This window comes from Podarcis bocagei (assembly GCF_964188305.1).
Source record: "Podarcis bocagei genome assembly, chromosome: 1".
NCBI classification, from domain to species: domain Eukaryota; kingdom Metazoa; phylum Chordata; class Lepidosauria; order Squamata; family Lacertidae; genus Podarcis; species Podarcis bocagei.
In genome coordinates, this window is record NC_138125.1 from 71,041,601 (window position 1) to 71,059,032 (window position 17,432).

Consider the following 17,432-nt stretch of genomic DNA (forward strand, 5'->3'; position numbering starts at 1 on the left):
CAATGGCCACACCTACGATTTATTGTGGGTTTTTTTGGGAGTATAGACAGACAAAATGTAGACAAAAGTGGTGAATAGGTTTTCCTAGCATGTGCAACTAGGAAAAACATGCAGCTCTTTGGTCATATTCTTTTTCTTCCCTACATTCATTGCAATACAGATCAAAGAGTGTACACACACTAGAGATTAAAGTGCCATAGATCCTTGCCTACTGCTAGCTAAGCATGGCAAAAGAGGTGCATGTGTGCTGCCAGAAGCTGCAGCATGTTGCTTGTTTCAAAGCAGACACTCACGTATCCCAGATGCAAACACTATAAATATTATGCCTAGATTTGGAGTGCACTTTTAAACGTTAATTGCAGCATAAAGAAGATTCAGACCCTGCATCTGAATATGTACAGCAGCCCTAACTATGCTTACAGAAACTGGACTTGGCAGCCAAGTCTGACGCAACGTAAGACTCCTGATCACCAGGCAGCTCTCCCTCCTGCAGTTGCTCAAGTCCTCTTATGTTCACAGGCTTCTGTCCTTTGCACGATACTGTAGCTATTTTGACAGTGCAGTAATCTCTTCTGTCTTCATTGCATCAGCTAGGAAACTCAGCTCGTTGCAGAGGTTCTCATATCTGTAAGCCATCCGAATCTGTGCAACATTAGTCTTTCGAATGTCATTTCCTTCAGGCCCTTCGCTGGAATAGTTTGTCCCTATGCATTTCTGTTTTTCCTAAGGATGAAACAACGTTTAAAGATGATTATCAACTTAAAGTTGCTCTGAATTTTAAAGGTAATGCTTTTTTTTCTTTTTAAAAAACCCATTAGGGCTTGGGTTGGACAAGAGATGCCTCTCCTACCCAGCAAAAGCAAGAAGGAGGGGGAGGGAGGAGGGGAGCGAGGGGGACCAGAGACCAGTGGTTGCTCCCAGGTGATATTACAACTCTAATCACACCTAAGTGTTGGCCATGCTGGCTGACCTGATGAAGTTTAAGTCCAGCAACATGTTAACCACCCACACCATGGAGGGAGTCATCTCAGCAGCAGCATTTAGTCTGGCAGAGGAAAAAACTGCCAAAAAAAAGAAACAGCAGCTGAGGGCAAGGAGAAGAAGGTAGATGGCAGTAATACAGTCTTCAGTTGTAATGTCATATTCTGAGGGATTGTTGACCCAAAATGGCATCTGGAGGCTGCTTTGAATAGCTTCCAGTAGCAGCTTCCTTGTACATGTTGCATAGTGCCTAAACACATGGATCTGGGATGATTCCACATCACTGCACAGGGGGGATTTATGGAGGTAAGAGAATAATTTCTCTGGTCCTTGTAATGCATTCCTACACAAAATGGATTTAAGACAATTCCATGGGAGCCATTTCATAAGGCCACCATGTAGTAACCATTTTGTGATATAACTTGGCCTTCATTCACTCTCTAGCCCTGGGCAGTCAATCACTCAATTTTTCCCTCTGTCAAAAAACCCAAACAGTCAGGATATTCAGTCACTGGCTTCCCTTTCAACTTTCAGACTATCCTATCAGATGATAAATATGCATCCACATGTTTACTACAGCGTGACTGCAGTCCCCATTCCAATCAGGCTTCCAGCTGCACTCAGATTCTAGCTTGACGTGTAACACAAACAGCAGCACATACAAAACAGAACTTCCTGCAGCGCACGGAATTTACCTTATGCGACAAACCACTTTGTAGTACACTGTTCCTTGCTAATTCACACAAGTCACAAGTGCTCAGTTTCCACACTTGAGCTGCTATGGCATATTCCTCCATCAGTGCTTCCTTCAAACATAAAATATAATTATTTACTAGCTATGTAAACACACTCGTATACTTGTAAATAAGTTCTGTTAAGACAACTGTCTAATGGTTATTGGACCATCTCAAGTGGTGAGCTAATTGCTGAGAACTGCAGACATCATTGCCAACTGAGTTGTAGTTCTTAGGAAGGTATGCCTGGAGACAGACAATATATATGCTTATATATTCAAGATTTAGGATTTAAGCACAAAGCAAGGAAGCAAACAGAAAGCCAGCCAAGAGCCAGGTGAGGAGTCATTATAAATGAGTGGCTGAGGACCTGCAGGATTCTAAGCTCCCTTGTTCCCTTGGCATCCCATCAAAAAGAACCCTCAACTATGCAAAGTCCTGGGACTGACATAGTTAATTCCCTCCTACTGAGAGGAGGGGAAAGTAAGAAAAACTGTCCTCCTGGCTTCAGCAATCCAACAGTCCTTAGGAAATGACAGTATTTCTCTCTCTCTCTCTCTCTCTCTCTCTCTCTCTCTCTCTCTCTCTCACACACACACACACACACACACACACACAGCTAACATAGGATTGTTCTGGAACCGACTGTTGGACTATGAATGATATTAAATGCCAGTCCAATTCAAGAGTAGACCCACTGAAGTTAGTAAACATGACTAGCTTGGGTTCATTAATGGTCATGATTCTACCGTGAGTAGGAGTTAACTATTATATCATGGCTGTAACCCTATGCTCATGGAATGCAGAAGGACTTTCTTCCACATAAACATACATTTGACTGGGCTACTTCTTGGGTTGATGGGGGGGATTTAAATTACGGTAATTCATTTTGAAATGCAGTGAACTTCCAAAATTACTTACTTTTGTATAGTGGAACTGCATTGGGTCATCTGTAGACAGAGAAACATGGAGTCCCTTGTGTAGAAATTCTCGGAGTGGGTTTTTTGAATACTCCAGGAATAGGCTGTTGTTGCTAAGAGGGGACATGGCAATGGGGATTTGTGCAAGATAAAAAAGATACTGGAGAACTGGACTCTGGACAAAAATAACAGAGAGAGCCATTATTCATTGGTACAGAAAGATAACAGGAAAGGAGATATTCAGTCAGAGGAAATGGAAAACGCTTGACTTCAATCATTAAACTTGGGAACATTTTAACCCTTCCTTTTCTTCCTAGTATTGTGGCAGCTGTTTTTGTACTATTATTTTGTGTACTTTACAATTATCTGTTTAAATAAAGTTTATTAGCAATTCAAAAATAAAAAATAAAAAAAATGCTTGGGATATTAAACCAATGATTTACCATGAACTGAAGTGTTAAATATAAATGCATTCTGTTTGTAACAATTGAACTGTGAATTTAGAACAACCCAGCCCCTTAAAAGCCAGGATTCTGCAATGCAAAACCTCAAATCTTTGACCAAATGACAGCCCCACGTTCAGTGACCAAAGTGTGATTTTGTATATGTAACCAAAACTACATTTTCCTTGTTACAGAGTCTGTATTTTGAGAAATGACCTGAGCTCCAAGAAGGCAGTGAGAACAGGCATAATAAAGCATCGGTGGATTCAGAAAGAGGACCAAAAATGGAGAATGAGAAACAGAATTGCTGCATGAATGCTGGGGATAACCTCACAGCAGCTCTTCCTTTGGGAAAAGGCATTTAGATATCCCCCAACAGTAGAACAACAATGGCGTACCTAACTGCTCTCATAGAAGGGCACACAGTTTTGTTTTTCTAACAACATCTAAGGCAGAGGTTTCCAAACTTTTCATGTTGGTGACACACTTTTTAGAGATATGCCTCATTTCGTGACACAGTAAATCAGTTTTGCTAGAAAAACAAGAGGTTAAACTAACCCCTTTCCAGCGCCTGGAGGAGTGCAGGGAGTGTTCACGCGACACACTACCATGTCACACTTTGGAAAGCTCTGATGAAGGTTTCTAAACTGTGGATATTAGAATTGTATTGTCTCGAGTCTGCCACCCAGTGGACAATTCTCTTAAAAATTTATAGATGACATATTTCATATTTGCTGACATTCTAACGCTCTAACCCTATATGGTTATATTTTATACTAGATGAATTGCAAAGGGCTGTACCTTCTTCAGCAGTAATCCATGGGAAATGTTGTCTGCAGTAAGAAATGCTGACACCAGGTGAGTGATCGATCCAGCTTCTCCACAATGAGGCCGAAACAGGAAGGTACTCATGCCTCTTTCCCTACAGAAAATTAAAATAAACCAAAGTTTTAAAAATTGTCATCATGCACTCACACTTTGTAACTAATTCCCAAGTAATTATAAAATAACTTGTATTATGCAAGTTCACAACATCTGTTACATTAGCAAGCAAACTGCACCTGAGACAATGAATGAAGTGAGGCCTAAGATTATAAACAATCCTGTGAAGCAAGTTCCAGTGTAGTCAATTTCATTCCTATAGTTTTGTGTGTGTGTGTGTGTTTTTTAAGATAATGTTCTCAAGCAAAAAATGTTCAAGACTAAATTAATTTAAAATATAAAATGTTATTGAAATGGTGGAGCATTTCTTTTCTTGGAAATACAGGTTGCTTTGCATTATTCTTTTTAAAGGGTGGATGAAAGCACATGCAAAAACAGGGAACATGCTTGTCAGAGCTGCCCAAGGTCCCAGCTCACCAAGGACCAACGCCAGTTCGTCGTTATATACAAAAGTCTTTATTGAAGTTCATTTACACTTTGACAACCGCAGCGTGCAGCTCTACGTCTGAAACTCTAGACCGCCGAAGCTCCGTCTGAATCTCCTCCCCCCCGTGCACCAGTTTAAGACTCTAGCCTTGCTCCACCTCTTCCTTTGCTCTTTCCTCCTCTGGCCCCGCCTGTCAGCTGGGGTCTCACCCTTCCTAGACTCTTCTGACGCTGAATCCCCTGATTCTTCTCCTTGCTTCCGGCGGGCTTTAGGACCTGGTTCCCAATCCGGGTTTTCTGCTGTCCCGCGTGCCTGTACATTTGAACTTGGCGCGCGCGCCCAGCCGGCAACCTTCCTCCTGACCGTTACACTGCTCCTGTCACTGCTTCCCCCTTCGGGGGGGGCTAGCTGGACCCGATCTCCCTTCCGTTCCCTCACTCTCCGATGGAGGCGTGGTCAGCCCTGACTCATCTTCTCTCCCTGCTGGAGGAGACGCTGGCCCTGCCCCATGGGACTCTTCCCCCCCACTACGCTCTGGTGGGGAAACTGGTCCTGATTTCCAGCTGCTGCTTTGGGAGTCCCCGCTGGCCCCTTGTTTCTGGTGTGTCCCCCCCGGGACCCCCCTTGCCCTGACCATGGGCGCCTCCTTCTGGGAATCTTCTGATTCGCTGGAGAAGCTCATGGAATCTCTCGGGTCACTGCCATACTCCCCTACGCTCCCCTCCGATTCTTCCCCTTCGCTCTCCATCTCCTCTCTCCCCTGTGCCTCTGTTCCTGAGTCCCTGACAATGCTACACATAGCTCACTGTGCCAATATACAAAACTAATCATGACCAGACAAAGAGGATCACTAATGATGCTCTGGACACTACTCTATAGGCGTCAGTGATGTTTTTTGGCACACATCTAATGAAGAAGTACTGATTACTTCTATAATCTACTGAAAGCTGGTTCAGATGCTCTCCAGATGCTGCCTGAAGTGCAACAAAACCTTACAAAGTGTGTTTGATCCAGAAACCATAAGTTTGAAAAAGTGTGTGTGCGTGTGTGTGTGTGTGTGTGTGTGTTTGTATGTTAGGCAGTTGATGGATCTACAACAGAGGGGGTTAACCTTTTCCAGACTGATAGACCCACAAGATTGGTTAGTAATGTGGGTTTGGGGGGGTGTATTAGGCACACAGTGGGGCAGGAAAAGCCTTTTGAAATCACAGTATTGCAGTGGGGGCACAAAGCAGAAGTCAATACTTTTAAAAAAACAAGCACTCTTTTTTACTATTTTTTTATAAAAGAAAAGGAGTACAAGTATGGACAGGTCTTGGGGGCTGCAAAAAACCTATTGGGTGGGCCAGCCTACATGCCTCAAGTTAGCTGCTCCTGGTCTATGAGATTAAAAAAACACTTTTCATCCCTAGCCAACAAGAGACGCTACACATACAAAAATATGATCTTTTCATACTTCCTCAGACTGCAAAGTCTGACACTAGGGCCAGAGCTGGTGCAGTCCTGGTTAGTTTCTTCAATAGTACTGATTTTCTGCCTAGATGGCAGGAGCAGGGACAGAAGAGCTGGATTCAACCTTTTCTTCTGGCCCACAGATAATCAGCCCTGTTACAGAAGCTGCCACCCAGGGCTACACGTGTACAATCCTAACCTGATGCATAAGTCTGCACAGTGCTGTTTTGCTCAATCATTTCCTCCTTTTGGACTGAATTGGCGGTCTTTAAAAAGCCTTAGAAGTAGAATCAGGAATGGGTGCTTGCGGGGGGGGGGGGGAGCAGCTCTAGAAAGGAGATCATAAAAACACTTACATTTAAGTTGACAATGTTAGTCTGATTTAAGCTATGCTTCAAATTCCATGTTATATCTTTCTACTAAAGATGCAGAGATAAGAAGATATAAAACACTACTACTTACTTTCTAAGGTTGTTCAGAACCATGATGTTTATGTACATGTAGTACAAGTAATAGCTATATGGAGGATTTTTTTCACTAGTCCAGTTATCAGGGTTGGGGCTCTTGTCAGAGAACATGTGGTCACTATGCTTGGATTCATCATCCACACTATCAAACCCTGTCACCTAGGAATCCAACAAAAACAGATGTGTGTGTGAATCAACTTCAGCATGAACATATATATATATATATAAAGTCAGGGCTTGGCTAGTTGTCTGCATGGCAAGTCACTACTACAGGGAGTGGGCACTCAGGTGTTGATACTTGTATCTTAGGCCAGAAATTCCACAATTTTTCCTTTTCCTTCCACATAGCAAAGGCAGAAGAGATCCCACACAATCAAACACTACCTACTGAAGTGTGTGCCCTCAATAGTTAAACTACAATCAAGAAACATAACCATCATACTGTTTTGTGATAGGGTGGGGAATACAAATCTGAATGCCAAGCCTTTATTGGTTTAAACTGTGAACCAGAATAGTCTGAATCACAGCTGAACCCAAAACCCAAATTGTAATGGTTTACTCAGAAACAGTTCAGCTTCCAGCCATATAAAACTGGGATTGGACTAGCTTAAGCAGTGTCGTTAATATTTCTACAGAGCAGAATGTGCATGTTTACAAAAGAAATGTTGCTGTCAATGAAAATGCCTACTATAAATAGAGTCCCCACTGCACCTGGGTACTATTTATTTTAATAGAATGTTCTTCATGCCCAGGGTGTCATTATGCTGAACGTTCCCAAACTCCCATGTCACAGGACTGACGGCTGCTGAGCAAGAAAACACTTTGGGTATGTGACGAGAAAGTCCTATTGCAGTCTTCCTTAAACCCATTACACCACTAAAGCATTGCAGACTCTCCAGAAGAGGTGTGGAACACAAGGCTCTCCAGATGATGGACTCTCATCAGCCCCAGCCAGGATGGCTAGTGGTCAGGGATGATGGGAATTGCAGTTTGAAGCATCTGGAGAGCACCAGGTTGGGGAAGGCTTGCCTACTGAAAGGAGGAAGAGTGGAGTTTTACATGTGGAGCCAGTGGCAATGCAGTGGTTAGAGTGCTGGACTAGTACTTGGGAGACCAGGGTTCGATTCCTCACTTGGCTATGAAGTTTACTGGGTGACCTTGGGCCAGTCACTACCTCTCAGCCTAACCTCCCTCATAAGAAAAATGTCCAGTAGCTCAACTGTGTCAGACCAACATGGCTACCTACCTGAATCTATCTCCCTCACAAGGTAGTTGTGGGGATTAGTGAGGAGCGAGAGAACTATGTAAAACTATGTAAACTGGCTTGAGCTCCATGGGGGGGTAAAGGTGCGATAGAAATGCAACAAACAAACAAACATATGAATAATAATATAGAGGTGTCGACACCTGCCGCAACTCCACCTCAACCAGACCTCACAAACTGCCTAAGTTCACCTGCCACAAGGACTGTTTTTCTGGTGGTATCCTGGGCGGCTTCTTCTCACATCACTTTCATGGAAGAGGCCTGTTGCATTCCTGTACCATGCATGTAATGTCAGCAGTACCTAACATGGAGCACAGAAGCCCATGCCCTCTTGGAATCTGGGGCAGCAGTGAAGTAGGGAAAAGCCACAGTTGTAATCTCCTTCCGTAAGGTCTCCAGCATCTGATGTAACTTTTGCATGGATAAGAGCAGCACTTTCCATGCCACTCTAGGAGAGGCCCTGAACATTCAGGCCAGCCAATCAAGGCAGAGCTGCATGTTCTAGAAGCAAACACCTCTTTCACAGCCACAGGGCCCACAACAGCTCTGTGCCACTCATTTGTCAAAAGCTGCTCAGTGTTCACACCAAAGATGGTAGAATCATAAAACTTGAAGCATTTTTAAGTTTTCGCCAGCAGAGGGAGCTGCGCCAGAAAAGCATAACAGGTTGCTGTTACTGTACAGTGGTACCTTGGTTTACTTCCATAATCCATTCCGGAGGTCTGGTTGTAAACCAAAACAAGTTGTAACCCAAGGTGTGCTTTAGCCAATGGGGCATCCCCCAAAAAAGGGGGGGGGGTTGTAATCCAAAAAAAGGGACACACACTTCCAGGTTTGACATGGTTGTAATCCAAAATGGTTGTAATCCAAAACGGTTGCCAAGCAAGGTACCACTGTATTAGGAAATGCGCACACAGTTTCAATCGGCAGGCGGTGGCAGCTTTGACAACTGCAGGTACCTAATCAGCGGATGGGGGACTAAACTGAATTCCACCATCTGACTGGCACATAGTTGTGGGGAAATGGCTAAAAACAGTAACACACTCAAATCTTACTGATATGAGCCTGTGGCTCTTGGAGAGGGCCTTTGCACTTAGTGGTGAGAAATTTTGGAGCAAGGCAGAGAAGGGGCAGGTGTTCTTAATGACATACACAAAAGAAAAACCAGAACTTTGTGCCGAAGTAGCTGAAATTCTGCACCGAGAAAGAAACTGAATTTGGCAACCTGTATAAATTATGCAACTTGTGCTTATTTTGCATAATTTATTTTGTTTTTGCTATCCCCAGGGCAGGCAAAGCAGTATGCAGAACATGGGTGCCCTGTTCACCAGGAGCCTTGCTCAGACCCCTGTCTCTGTGGCTCTTTGAGTTTTCATCCCACCAAGTATTTCCAAAACATTGCAGTTCCAAGGATGAGAAACTTGCTTTTAGAAGGAGGGAGAGAGGAGAACAAAACAAAAAGTTATGGGTTTTGGAACAATTAATTCTACACCCAATACAAAATGAAGGCATGCAGTGTGATCATAAAACGACTTGATACATGCAGCCCTGAAGAAGGGTCATCCACAGACTTACATATTTAAGGAAGAGGTGCAGCTCTTTATGTTCCAATGGGTTGATAGTTGCCTCAAACAGAGGTAAGAAGATGTTCTCTAGCATTTTGCCAAAGCTAGGCAGAATCTTTTTTGACCTAAAAATATCACTGAAAGAAACAAGAATCTTAAATATATATTTATTTAAAATTTATTTATTTATTTAAAATTTATTTGCTTAGAAAAAAGGCATGATTCTTAGAGACCAAGTATACTGACCAAGGGATGTGTATAATGCCTGGTAAATGTACAGAATGCAGTTAAGATATGCCTATTCCCCAAAGCATGTGGGGATTATGCAGAATGGCTGGAGAATGTACAAAATCCAGCCAATATTTCCCAAGGCCTGTTGGGGATTATGTATATTATGTACACAATTCCCTCTTCATGGATAGATTATGTGCACATTCTCCACAAGGCCCAGGGAAAGTGCACAATGGCCAGATGTTAAGCACATTAACCACTAAACTTGCATTCTGCTTAATGTTTACATACAGTATGTGTGCATGTATGTGTGTGTGTGTGTGTGTGTGTGTGTGTGTACACACACACACACACACACACACACACAGCTTATGCTTTAACTGACCTGTCGTATTTTTAATTCTTCATTATAAACAAGGAAGATTTAAACTCAAATATCAATCAATAAAATTAGCTAGTAATTACCTGATGAGAATTAGTTTCCTTTACAAACCTGCCCCGAAACAAAATATATTGTCTCAAAATTCAGTCCTGAAATCTCTCCTAATGAGAGCTTCAATTTGAGTGACTAATGCAGCATGCATACTTGTTTGCATTATGCTGAGTAGAAAAACTAATGATAGCAACCTGCTTCCTAATGAGTAATGTGATTTATGGGGACTTGAAGTGCCTAGTGGACTCATTATTTAGCTCCCCAGTCAATGCACGTTGGCCATGCATCATAATCTCTAGCAAATAACCATGTCTTAGATACCGTACTTACAGATGCAAAATTTATAGTTAAAAGTATGCCAGCCTTAGTTCCCTATCACACTAAAAGTATGAAAATTATTTATCTATATTTTCAGCTTGCATTTAGTCTGATATGTAGACCAATTCCCATTGCTAGTTTGAAGTGCGTTTTGATTAAACAATCACAAAAATTACAGAGGATTGAGGTTGATATTTTACATCATTTTAAACATGTTTTCAGTTCAGCCTTAAAAGCAGACCCAGCAAAGGTTGAGGGGCGCCATTGTGGCCTCCAAACATGTACTAGCCTGGCAGGGTAGGCTGTGGAGCCAAGCAGAAGCTCCCAAATCCTTCAGCATGTGTATACAGGCCAGTTCTACCCTGTTAATGGCGCCAGTCCTGCCCTGATATATGTACATCAGAGACAGTGCCAGCATCATTAACAGGGTGGTGCTGGCCATTGCACACAGGTCCAGAGTACCTAGAGTACAAGCTCAGCCCAGCCACCACCCAGCTAAGCTGCATCTACTTCAACCAGATGTACCAAAAGACGTTTGGGGGGTGTAGCAGCAGCCCCATATTTAAGATGATGTGTTGTTTGGCTTTTAAACATGTCTCTGCAGCTTACACAACAGTGATATTTACATGTGATGTTGGTTTCATAAAAGAGATACACTGCTTGATTGTAAAAAAAACCCCCAAAAAACCGACCCTCAAAGCTGTGTACAAAAGATGTGACCAAAGACAACATTTCTTTACCTCGCCCCCCCCGCTCTGTTCAACTAGCTAACACTTGTACAGAAATACAATGTCACATCATGTATCTTCCTTTACCTAAACATTAATGAGAGAAAGAATGGGGCATGGGCAGCCATGTAACAAAGCACGAGGTGAGGAACCACTTTTTCCTGTCCTGTAAAAGACTGCATGCCAATAGATTAGGCAGGAACTGCTGGTGGGCTGATTCAGAGCCTCCCTCTTTTCCCTCTCTTAAATATCCCATTCCTCTCTCTCTCCACCCCTTCCAGCACCACCCAAGTGGCTGACAGGGAAAGGGACAAATTGCTCATCAGGGGCCTGAACTGATTGAGTGCAGGCCTAGGGCCATCCCAATATATTTTGGTACCCAAGGCAGAATAGCAAATGAAACCCCAAATCAAGGGGGTCAAGTTGTTTTGGTGCCTGAGACAGAAAAGACCACCATCACTTCTTCCATAGGAGTAAAAATACAGTAATAACACTCAAAATTAACTACCCAAGGCAGTTTCCTCACTGTGCAATGGTAGGGCTGGCCCTGTGCAGTGAGTCCCTCATCCCTTGACTTTCTATTACTCCATCCATTCTCAGTTCCACTCCCTTTTCACATCTCCTCATAAATAAGGCCTAGGGCTGCAGGTTCCCCACTTGATTTAAGGTAACATGTATTTCGACTGAGAGAAAAAAGTGAAATTGAGTTGTCCAGTTTTGTCCTCTTTGCTTCACACAGGATACTGTGGTAGCTGCCATGAGGCAAGGCTATTTGCATTACAACAGGAGAAGAGAGAAGATTAGATCAGACTTCCTCATTATTTTTGAAAAAGTAATTACATGATGAAGTAATGCTTGGGAGAAAAAAACCACTATTCAGATAGAGAGAAAAAGTGCACCCATAAGGCTAAAAAACAATGACACAAAGATACTTACTAGATTCTAGGGACCTGAATCATCCAACGCATGTGTGGTGAGTAAACTTTGTGCCTGATGAACCACTTAGCTAAATTTGGCCATTCATCTGGAGAACGTCCATAAATGGACAGCCGAGGTTCTGTGTACTGGTATTTACTTTCTTCCAGTTCACGGGCAACTTCCTATTCAAAACCAAGCCATTATTACATTTCTGCCAGGAGCAACACATAATCACAAAAGCTTTACACACAGATCTTAATTTGGAAATATGTCCATTGATAACAATGATCTAGAGTGTTAGCCATGTTTTATGCAGTCCCCCCGCCCAATATACCGTATTTTTTGCACCATAGGGCGCACCGGACCATAGGGCGCACCCAGTTTTTAGGGGGGGAAATCAAGAAAAAAATATTTTCTCCCCCCAGCCCCAAAGAGCAGCGTACAGGCTGCACACAACCTCTCCCTTCCAGAGGGGTTGCGCGCAGCTATGGAACAAGCTTCCCCTTTAGCCCCGTGCAGCCTCTACCTCCTGGGAGAGGCTGCGTGGGGCTAAAGAATCCATAGCCCCGTGCAGCCTCTCCTTAGAGGAGGGGTTGCGCACAGCTATGGAAGAAGGCAAGGCAGCGAGCGGGATGGATCCCACTTACTGTTTTGGCTTCCCCTTTAGCCTCGTGCAGCCTCTCCCTCCTAGGAGAGGCTGCGTGGGGCTAAAGAATCCATAGCCCCGTGCAGCCTCTCCTTGCCGGAGGGGTTGAACGCAGCTATGGAAGAAGGCAAGGCAGCGAGCGGGATGGATCCCACTCGCTGTTTTGGCTTCCCCTTTAGCCCCGTGCAGCCTCTCCCTCCCGGGAGAGGCTGCGAGGGGCTAAAGAAGCCATAGCCACGTGCAGCCTCTCCCTGCCGGAAGGGTTTGCGCGCGGCTATGGCACAAGCCTGCATTCGCTCCATAGGATGCACACACATTTCCCCTCAATTTTTGGAGGGGAAAAACTGCGTCCAATAGAGCGAAAAATACGGTATTAGTGCAGGATCCAGAGAACCCTGATGTGTGTTTACAAATTTATTCATGTCCACTGACATTTTTTTCTAACTTGCTCAAACTACAGCCCCCAAACCACACAAAGAATGGGACTTGTACACCTCTTAAACACCTTTTTGTGATGCACTGCAGAAAAAAATAGTAAAGTTACCAGCTTTGAAAAGTCCTTTAGTACATTCCTAACCTCACTCACACATCTCTATACCACAGTTCCTGTGAAAAAGGGTGAGCAGAAAACCTTGCAACTTTAGAGCACGTCTAGCTTATACAGATGTACGTGTCTATCACACAAGACATCTTGTATTCTATGTGAAGTTCAGTTGCTTTCAGGATTCAGCACCTTCTTGGCTCAGGAGCATACGCTGCAATTAGTATATTTCACATTACAAGTGTTTTTACAAGACACTAAGAGACACAGTGACTGAAAGGATTCAAAAGCTGCCTACCTTCACCATACGAGCAAAATATTCACCACCAATATAGTTCTCTGTTTTCAAGTACAAGTCCCTCAGCTCACTTGCACCAACTGGATTATATTTGGAGTTGAATTTATCAAATCGGTGAAATGTCTGGCGATCCTGAAATAAGAAGGGAAATGCTTATTCAATAAACTCAGTATCAGTTTTTAACAACTCACATATTGTTAAGTCATATTATTGCAATGTATTTATTTACATCTACTTGTAAAATATCAAAATGTCAATATATATTCTTAACTAAAGCATTCTTTAAGTAACAGAAAAAATATATCACAAAAACCAAAAGAGTAATCTTCTCCCTCCATACATGGCTCAAGTACAAAATCCTGATCTCCATATTCAATTTCATCTACTGGTCAAAATGTACTTACTGCATGGACATCTAGTGAGTCTACAGTGAGGTCATAGGGATCCATGTTGAGATTTTCAAACACCTGCTTTAAAGTTAACTTCTTGCCTTTTTTCTCTCCCACTATCCTGTTTGGCTCTGTTTGGTATGTGTGTTTAATGAACCTCAGCAAATGTTTCTGGTTCATACAGGCAGCAGCATGGATATGGGTGTCAACCTGAAATCACAAACAAGATTATTCAGGCTCAGCTCACATCAAGCATGCATATTTTACTATTAGCCATCTGGCACAGCAGGTGATTTGAAAGATATTGAGCACCTTTCTCTCAGTGTGCTATGAAGCACTAACTTCAGCAACAACAAGAGTCATCAGGTTTCAGCTTTTGGGAGTGAGAAAGAATATTCTTACATGGTTGAACTCCCCTTTCACCAACAATGTAATCTACGGATCACAAAATTCCCATAGTCTTGTCAAATGTAGCCATCAGGCTCTTGTCAGATGTTACTTCTTAAAAGAAAAGGAGGAAGCCTATTCTGAATACATGTGCAGTCAAAGCTATTAAGGATAAGAGTCCTACTAGTTGTAAGATGTTCATTTGGAATTCAACATGCTTGTGAGACACAACACATATTCACCTGCATTACAGTTAGTGAATGTTCATTTTGTGAGTAGAGACCCATTCACAGAATGGGCTTTTCCATCTCCTCCTTGCTCCTGCAGCCTGGGGTGCCTCATGAAAATCTACTCCTGAAAATTGGGAGGCTATTCTGAAACATAATGCATGTAAAGTAGGAGGCTGCAGTAGGAGGGAGAAGTCACCAGAAATCAGTGAATTCCACCACCCCTTGTGCAGTCCCTTGGATCTAAGTCATTATGTATGCATTCTGCACAGACCCTCCTGGTGTGACTTTGCATTTATACATTTATATTTTCTTTCCAAATGTGTTATTCTGTTCCCACCCCCTTTCCTGTCAAATATGTCTTATTTTGACCTGATTTTACTTCCTGTTTCTCAGCATATCCCTGACCTCTAGTGAAGATGTCTGTCACAATAATGCTAATAGAATAGTGGTGAAGTCATCCACTGTTATGATCCTGAAGCTACATCATTGCGTTGCAATACTTTAAATAATAATAAAAACATACTAAGGAGTGGCTGGGGAAACCCAGCCAGATGGGCAGGGTATAAACAATCAATTATTGGTAGTAGTAGTTTTAGTGAATTTAATTATTATGTTACACAATTCATTGCATTTTATTTTTTTTATTCAGTAAGGTACAGTATTTCACATTTTAACATCTTCATTTGTCTTGTTTCCCTAGGGACTGAAGGAATGCTCCTGTTTCCATGAGAAAAAAACAATCTCTCAGTAGCAGCAGAAAGGACAGAAGGAAAAAACTGGGTGTGTAGCATCTGCTAAGGCTCTGAGAATTGTATTACAAGGACTTCAAAGATGGGGAAAAGGAAAGATGAAATTGATACGATTTCTCCTCATCTCTGCAGCCTCTCAGTTTTATTGCCTCCAATGTCAATTTCACTTCCAGGGCAAAGGGGTTGCTCTAAACTACTTCTGCAGGAGTGAGGGGGAAAATGTTTTCAATGTTTTTCAATGTCAGTTCCAGCTCTTGGCAGTGTTTGCCACAGACCTTAGGCAAAATGTTGCACATTATCACCAGGTGTGTAATGAGTGCTCCCTTCACCACTAAAGTGGAGTCTAGATAAACCCCTTTGCTGGGAAGGTGAAATTCAAGAAGCCAGTATTAATTTAAGCTCTAAGGTGGAATTTATTCAGACTCCCTGAAGTGACAGGAAAGTACTGTCAACACCTTTCTCTTGCCCATGCTCTTAAGCTAAAGCAAGTTCTATTTAAAAGATATGTTTTCCACTCTGCAGACTCAATGAGACAAACAATAGGTAGCAATCCAACAAACAGTTGAAATCATCTGTGAGGCACTCTATCCTGACAACTTCTTAGCCTGGAGGACTATCTACATACATCACAAAAGATATTAATACTTTTAGTAGAGAATGTCTGATTACAAATCAAGGTACAGCACGCTACACTAAATACAAAACAGAATGACAACTAAGCATGAGTGAGATACCTGGCCCACATCCTGCCATGATAACAAAACAAAAGCAAACACCCAGCAGAAGGGGCTCTCTTGGTAGTTGCATTGCCCTCAGACATTGGGCAGGGGACTGACCTAGGAAGTGGCATTTTCTGTAGAAGCCCCTCCCCACAGAAGCATGTCTGGCACCTTCACTCTAGCTGTTATTGTAATTTGTGTGCAACTGTTTTTAATACTGTATTTATATTGCTGTAACCCACCCTGGGACCTTTTGGTGAAGAATGGGTAGTAAATCTAATAACAATATTGTGATGATTTTGTTGGAAGTTTCAGCCACAGTGTATTTGGCTCTGTAAATGATATAATATTTATTTATAGCAAGCACGAGGGTCATGGGTTTTTTTAAGAACACCCAACTCAATGAGGGCTTTCATGGAGGAGCAGTCTCATACTTGATGTCTTATACATTGTTGATAATCATAATCAGCTCCATAGAAGAAAGTGAGAACAGCAGCAATAGCTTGAGTATGCAAATTACAGAGAGTACATTCAGTCTTTATCAGGATGTCAAATGGAAATGACTGCATACAGTGGTACCACGGGTTACAAACACCTCGGGTCACAAACACTTCGGGTTACAGACTCCGCTAACCTGGAAGTAGTACCTCAGGTTAAGAACTTTACCTCAGGATGAGAACAGAAATCGCACGGCAGCAGCGGGAGGCCCTATTAGCTAAAGTGGTAAATCAGGTTAAGAACGGACCTCCAGAATGAATTAAGTTCGTAACCAGAGGTACCACTGTATTTAATAATTCCCCCCCCCCGACCAAGCCAAACTTGTTCCATGAAAAGGAATAGAACCTTCATAACACCTGAAAGATGTTTATACTGAGGAGGGGGGAAATGCCTCACATTCAACAGCTCATTTTGCAGTTCTGGCCTCAATTCAGAGATCCAAGAAGGCAACACTAATGATTCTGTACCAGGTGTGGAGATCCTTTGGCCCTGAAGATGCTGCTGAACTGCAACTCACACTATCCCTGGCCATCGGCCACATTTGCTATGGCTGAAGGGTGCTGTAATTCAGCAACATCTTCAGGGCCAAAGGGTCCCCATACCTGGTTTATACAATGAGGAAGGAAAGATCACTGGAAATTAATTTGTCCTCACAGAAGCAATGGTAAGCTACTTCTGTCCCACAATTGTGAGCTGATTCCAAACTTACTGCATGTGTGAATGAGCCATCACATATCACAAACAGAAGTTCCATGTTATTGACAAATTTCCTGCTTTTCCACGGAATCCCACAAAACACAAGGAACTTACTTCTGAGTAAAAGAAAATGCCTAGCTATTTAGCTATTACTATTTTCTTAGAACACTACTTTTCCAATGGGATCTCATTACTGTATCACCATCTCCACAAGTGTACCTAATAAAATGTTAAGACACACAGAGCAGCATGTTATCTAAAGGTCACAATGTACTCTTGAGCTTAAAACCAGTTTTTGAAGCTCCTGGAGTTTTCAGAAGGTAGTAAATGCCATGAAACTGATTAGCATTCTATAAACAGACAGTTCATTAGCGCACACTTATTATTCACCATCATAATTTAAAATCAGCTTTGCAAATCAGTTTCCACAAAAAGCAGAATCAGGCTACATGCCAT

At 42.5% G+C, this 17,432-nt stretch overlaps 1 protein-coding gene across 4 annotated transcripts in view; it reads right to left on the reverse strand.

The window, feature by feature from the left end:
- AMPD3 (adenosine monophosphate deaminase 3) overlaps positions 1–17,432 on the reverse strand; it is a 32,966-nt gene continuing 15,534 nt past the window's right edge. For all 4 annotated transcript variants that reach the window (XM_081173035.1, XM_081173036.1, XM_081173037.1 and 1 more), the window contains exons 7-15: positions 13,713–13,907; positions 13,309–13,440; positions 11,842–12,005; positions 9,206–9,332; positions 6,362–6,525; positions 3,880–4,000; positions 2,637–2,810; positions 1,677–1,787; positions 1–723 (exon numbers count right to left, since the gene is read on the reverse strand). In XM_081173035.1, the coding sequence (XP_081029161.1) occupies positions 547–723; positions 1,677–1,787; positions 2,637–2,810; positions 3,880–4,000; positions 6,362–6,525; positions 9,206–9,332; positions 11,842–12,005; positions 13,309–13,440; positions 13,713–13,907 (1,365 nt within the window). In that variant the 3' untranslated portion in view covers positions 1–546. The remainder of the gene's footprint in view (positions 724–1,676; positions 1,788–2,636; positions 2,811–3,879; positions 4,001–6,361; positions 6,526–9,205; positions 9,333–11,841; positions 12,006–13,308; positions 13,441–13,712; positions 13,908–17,432) is intronic.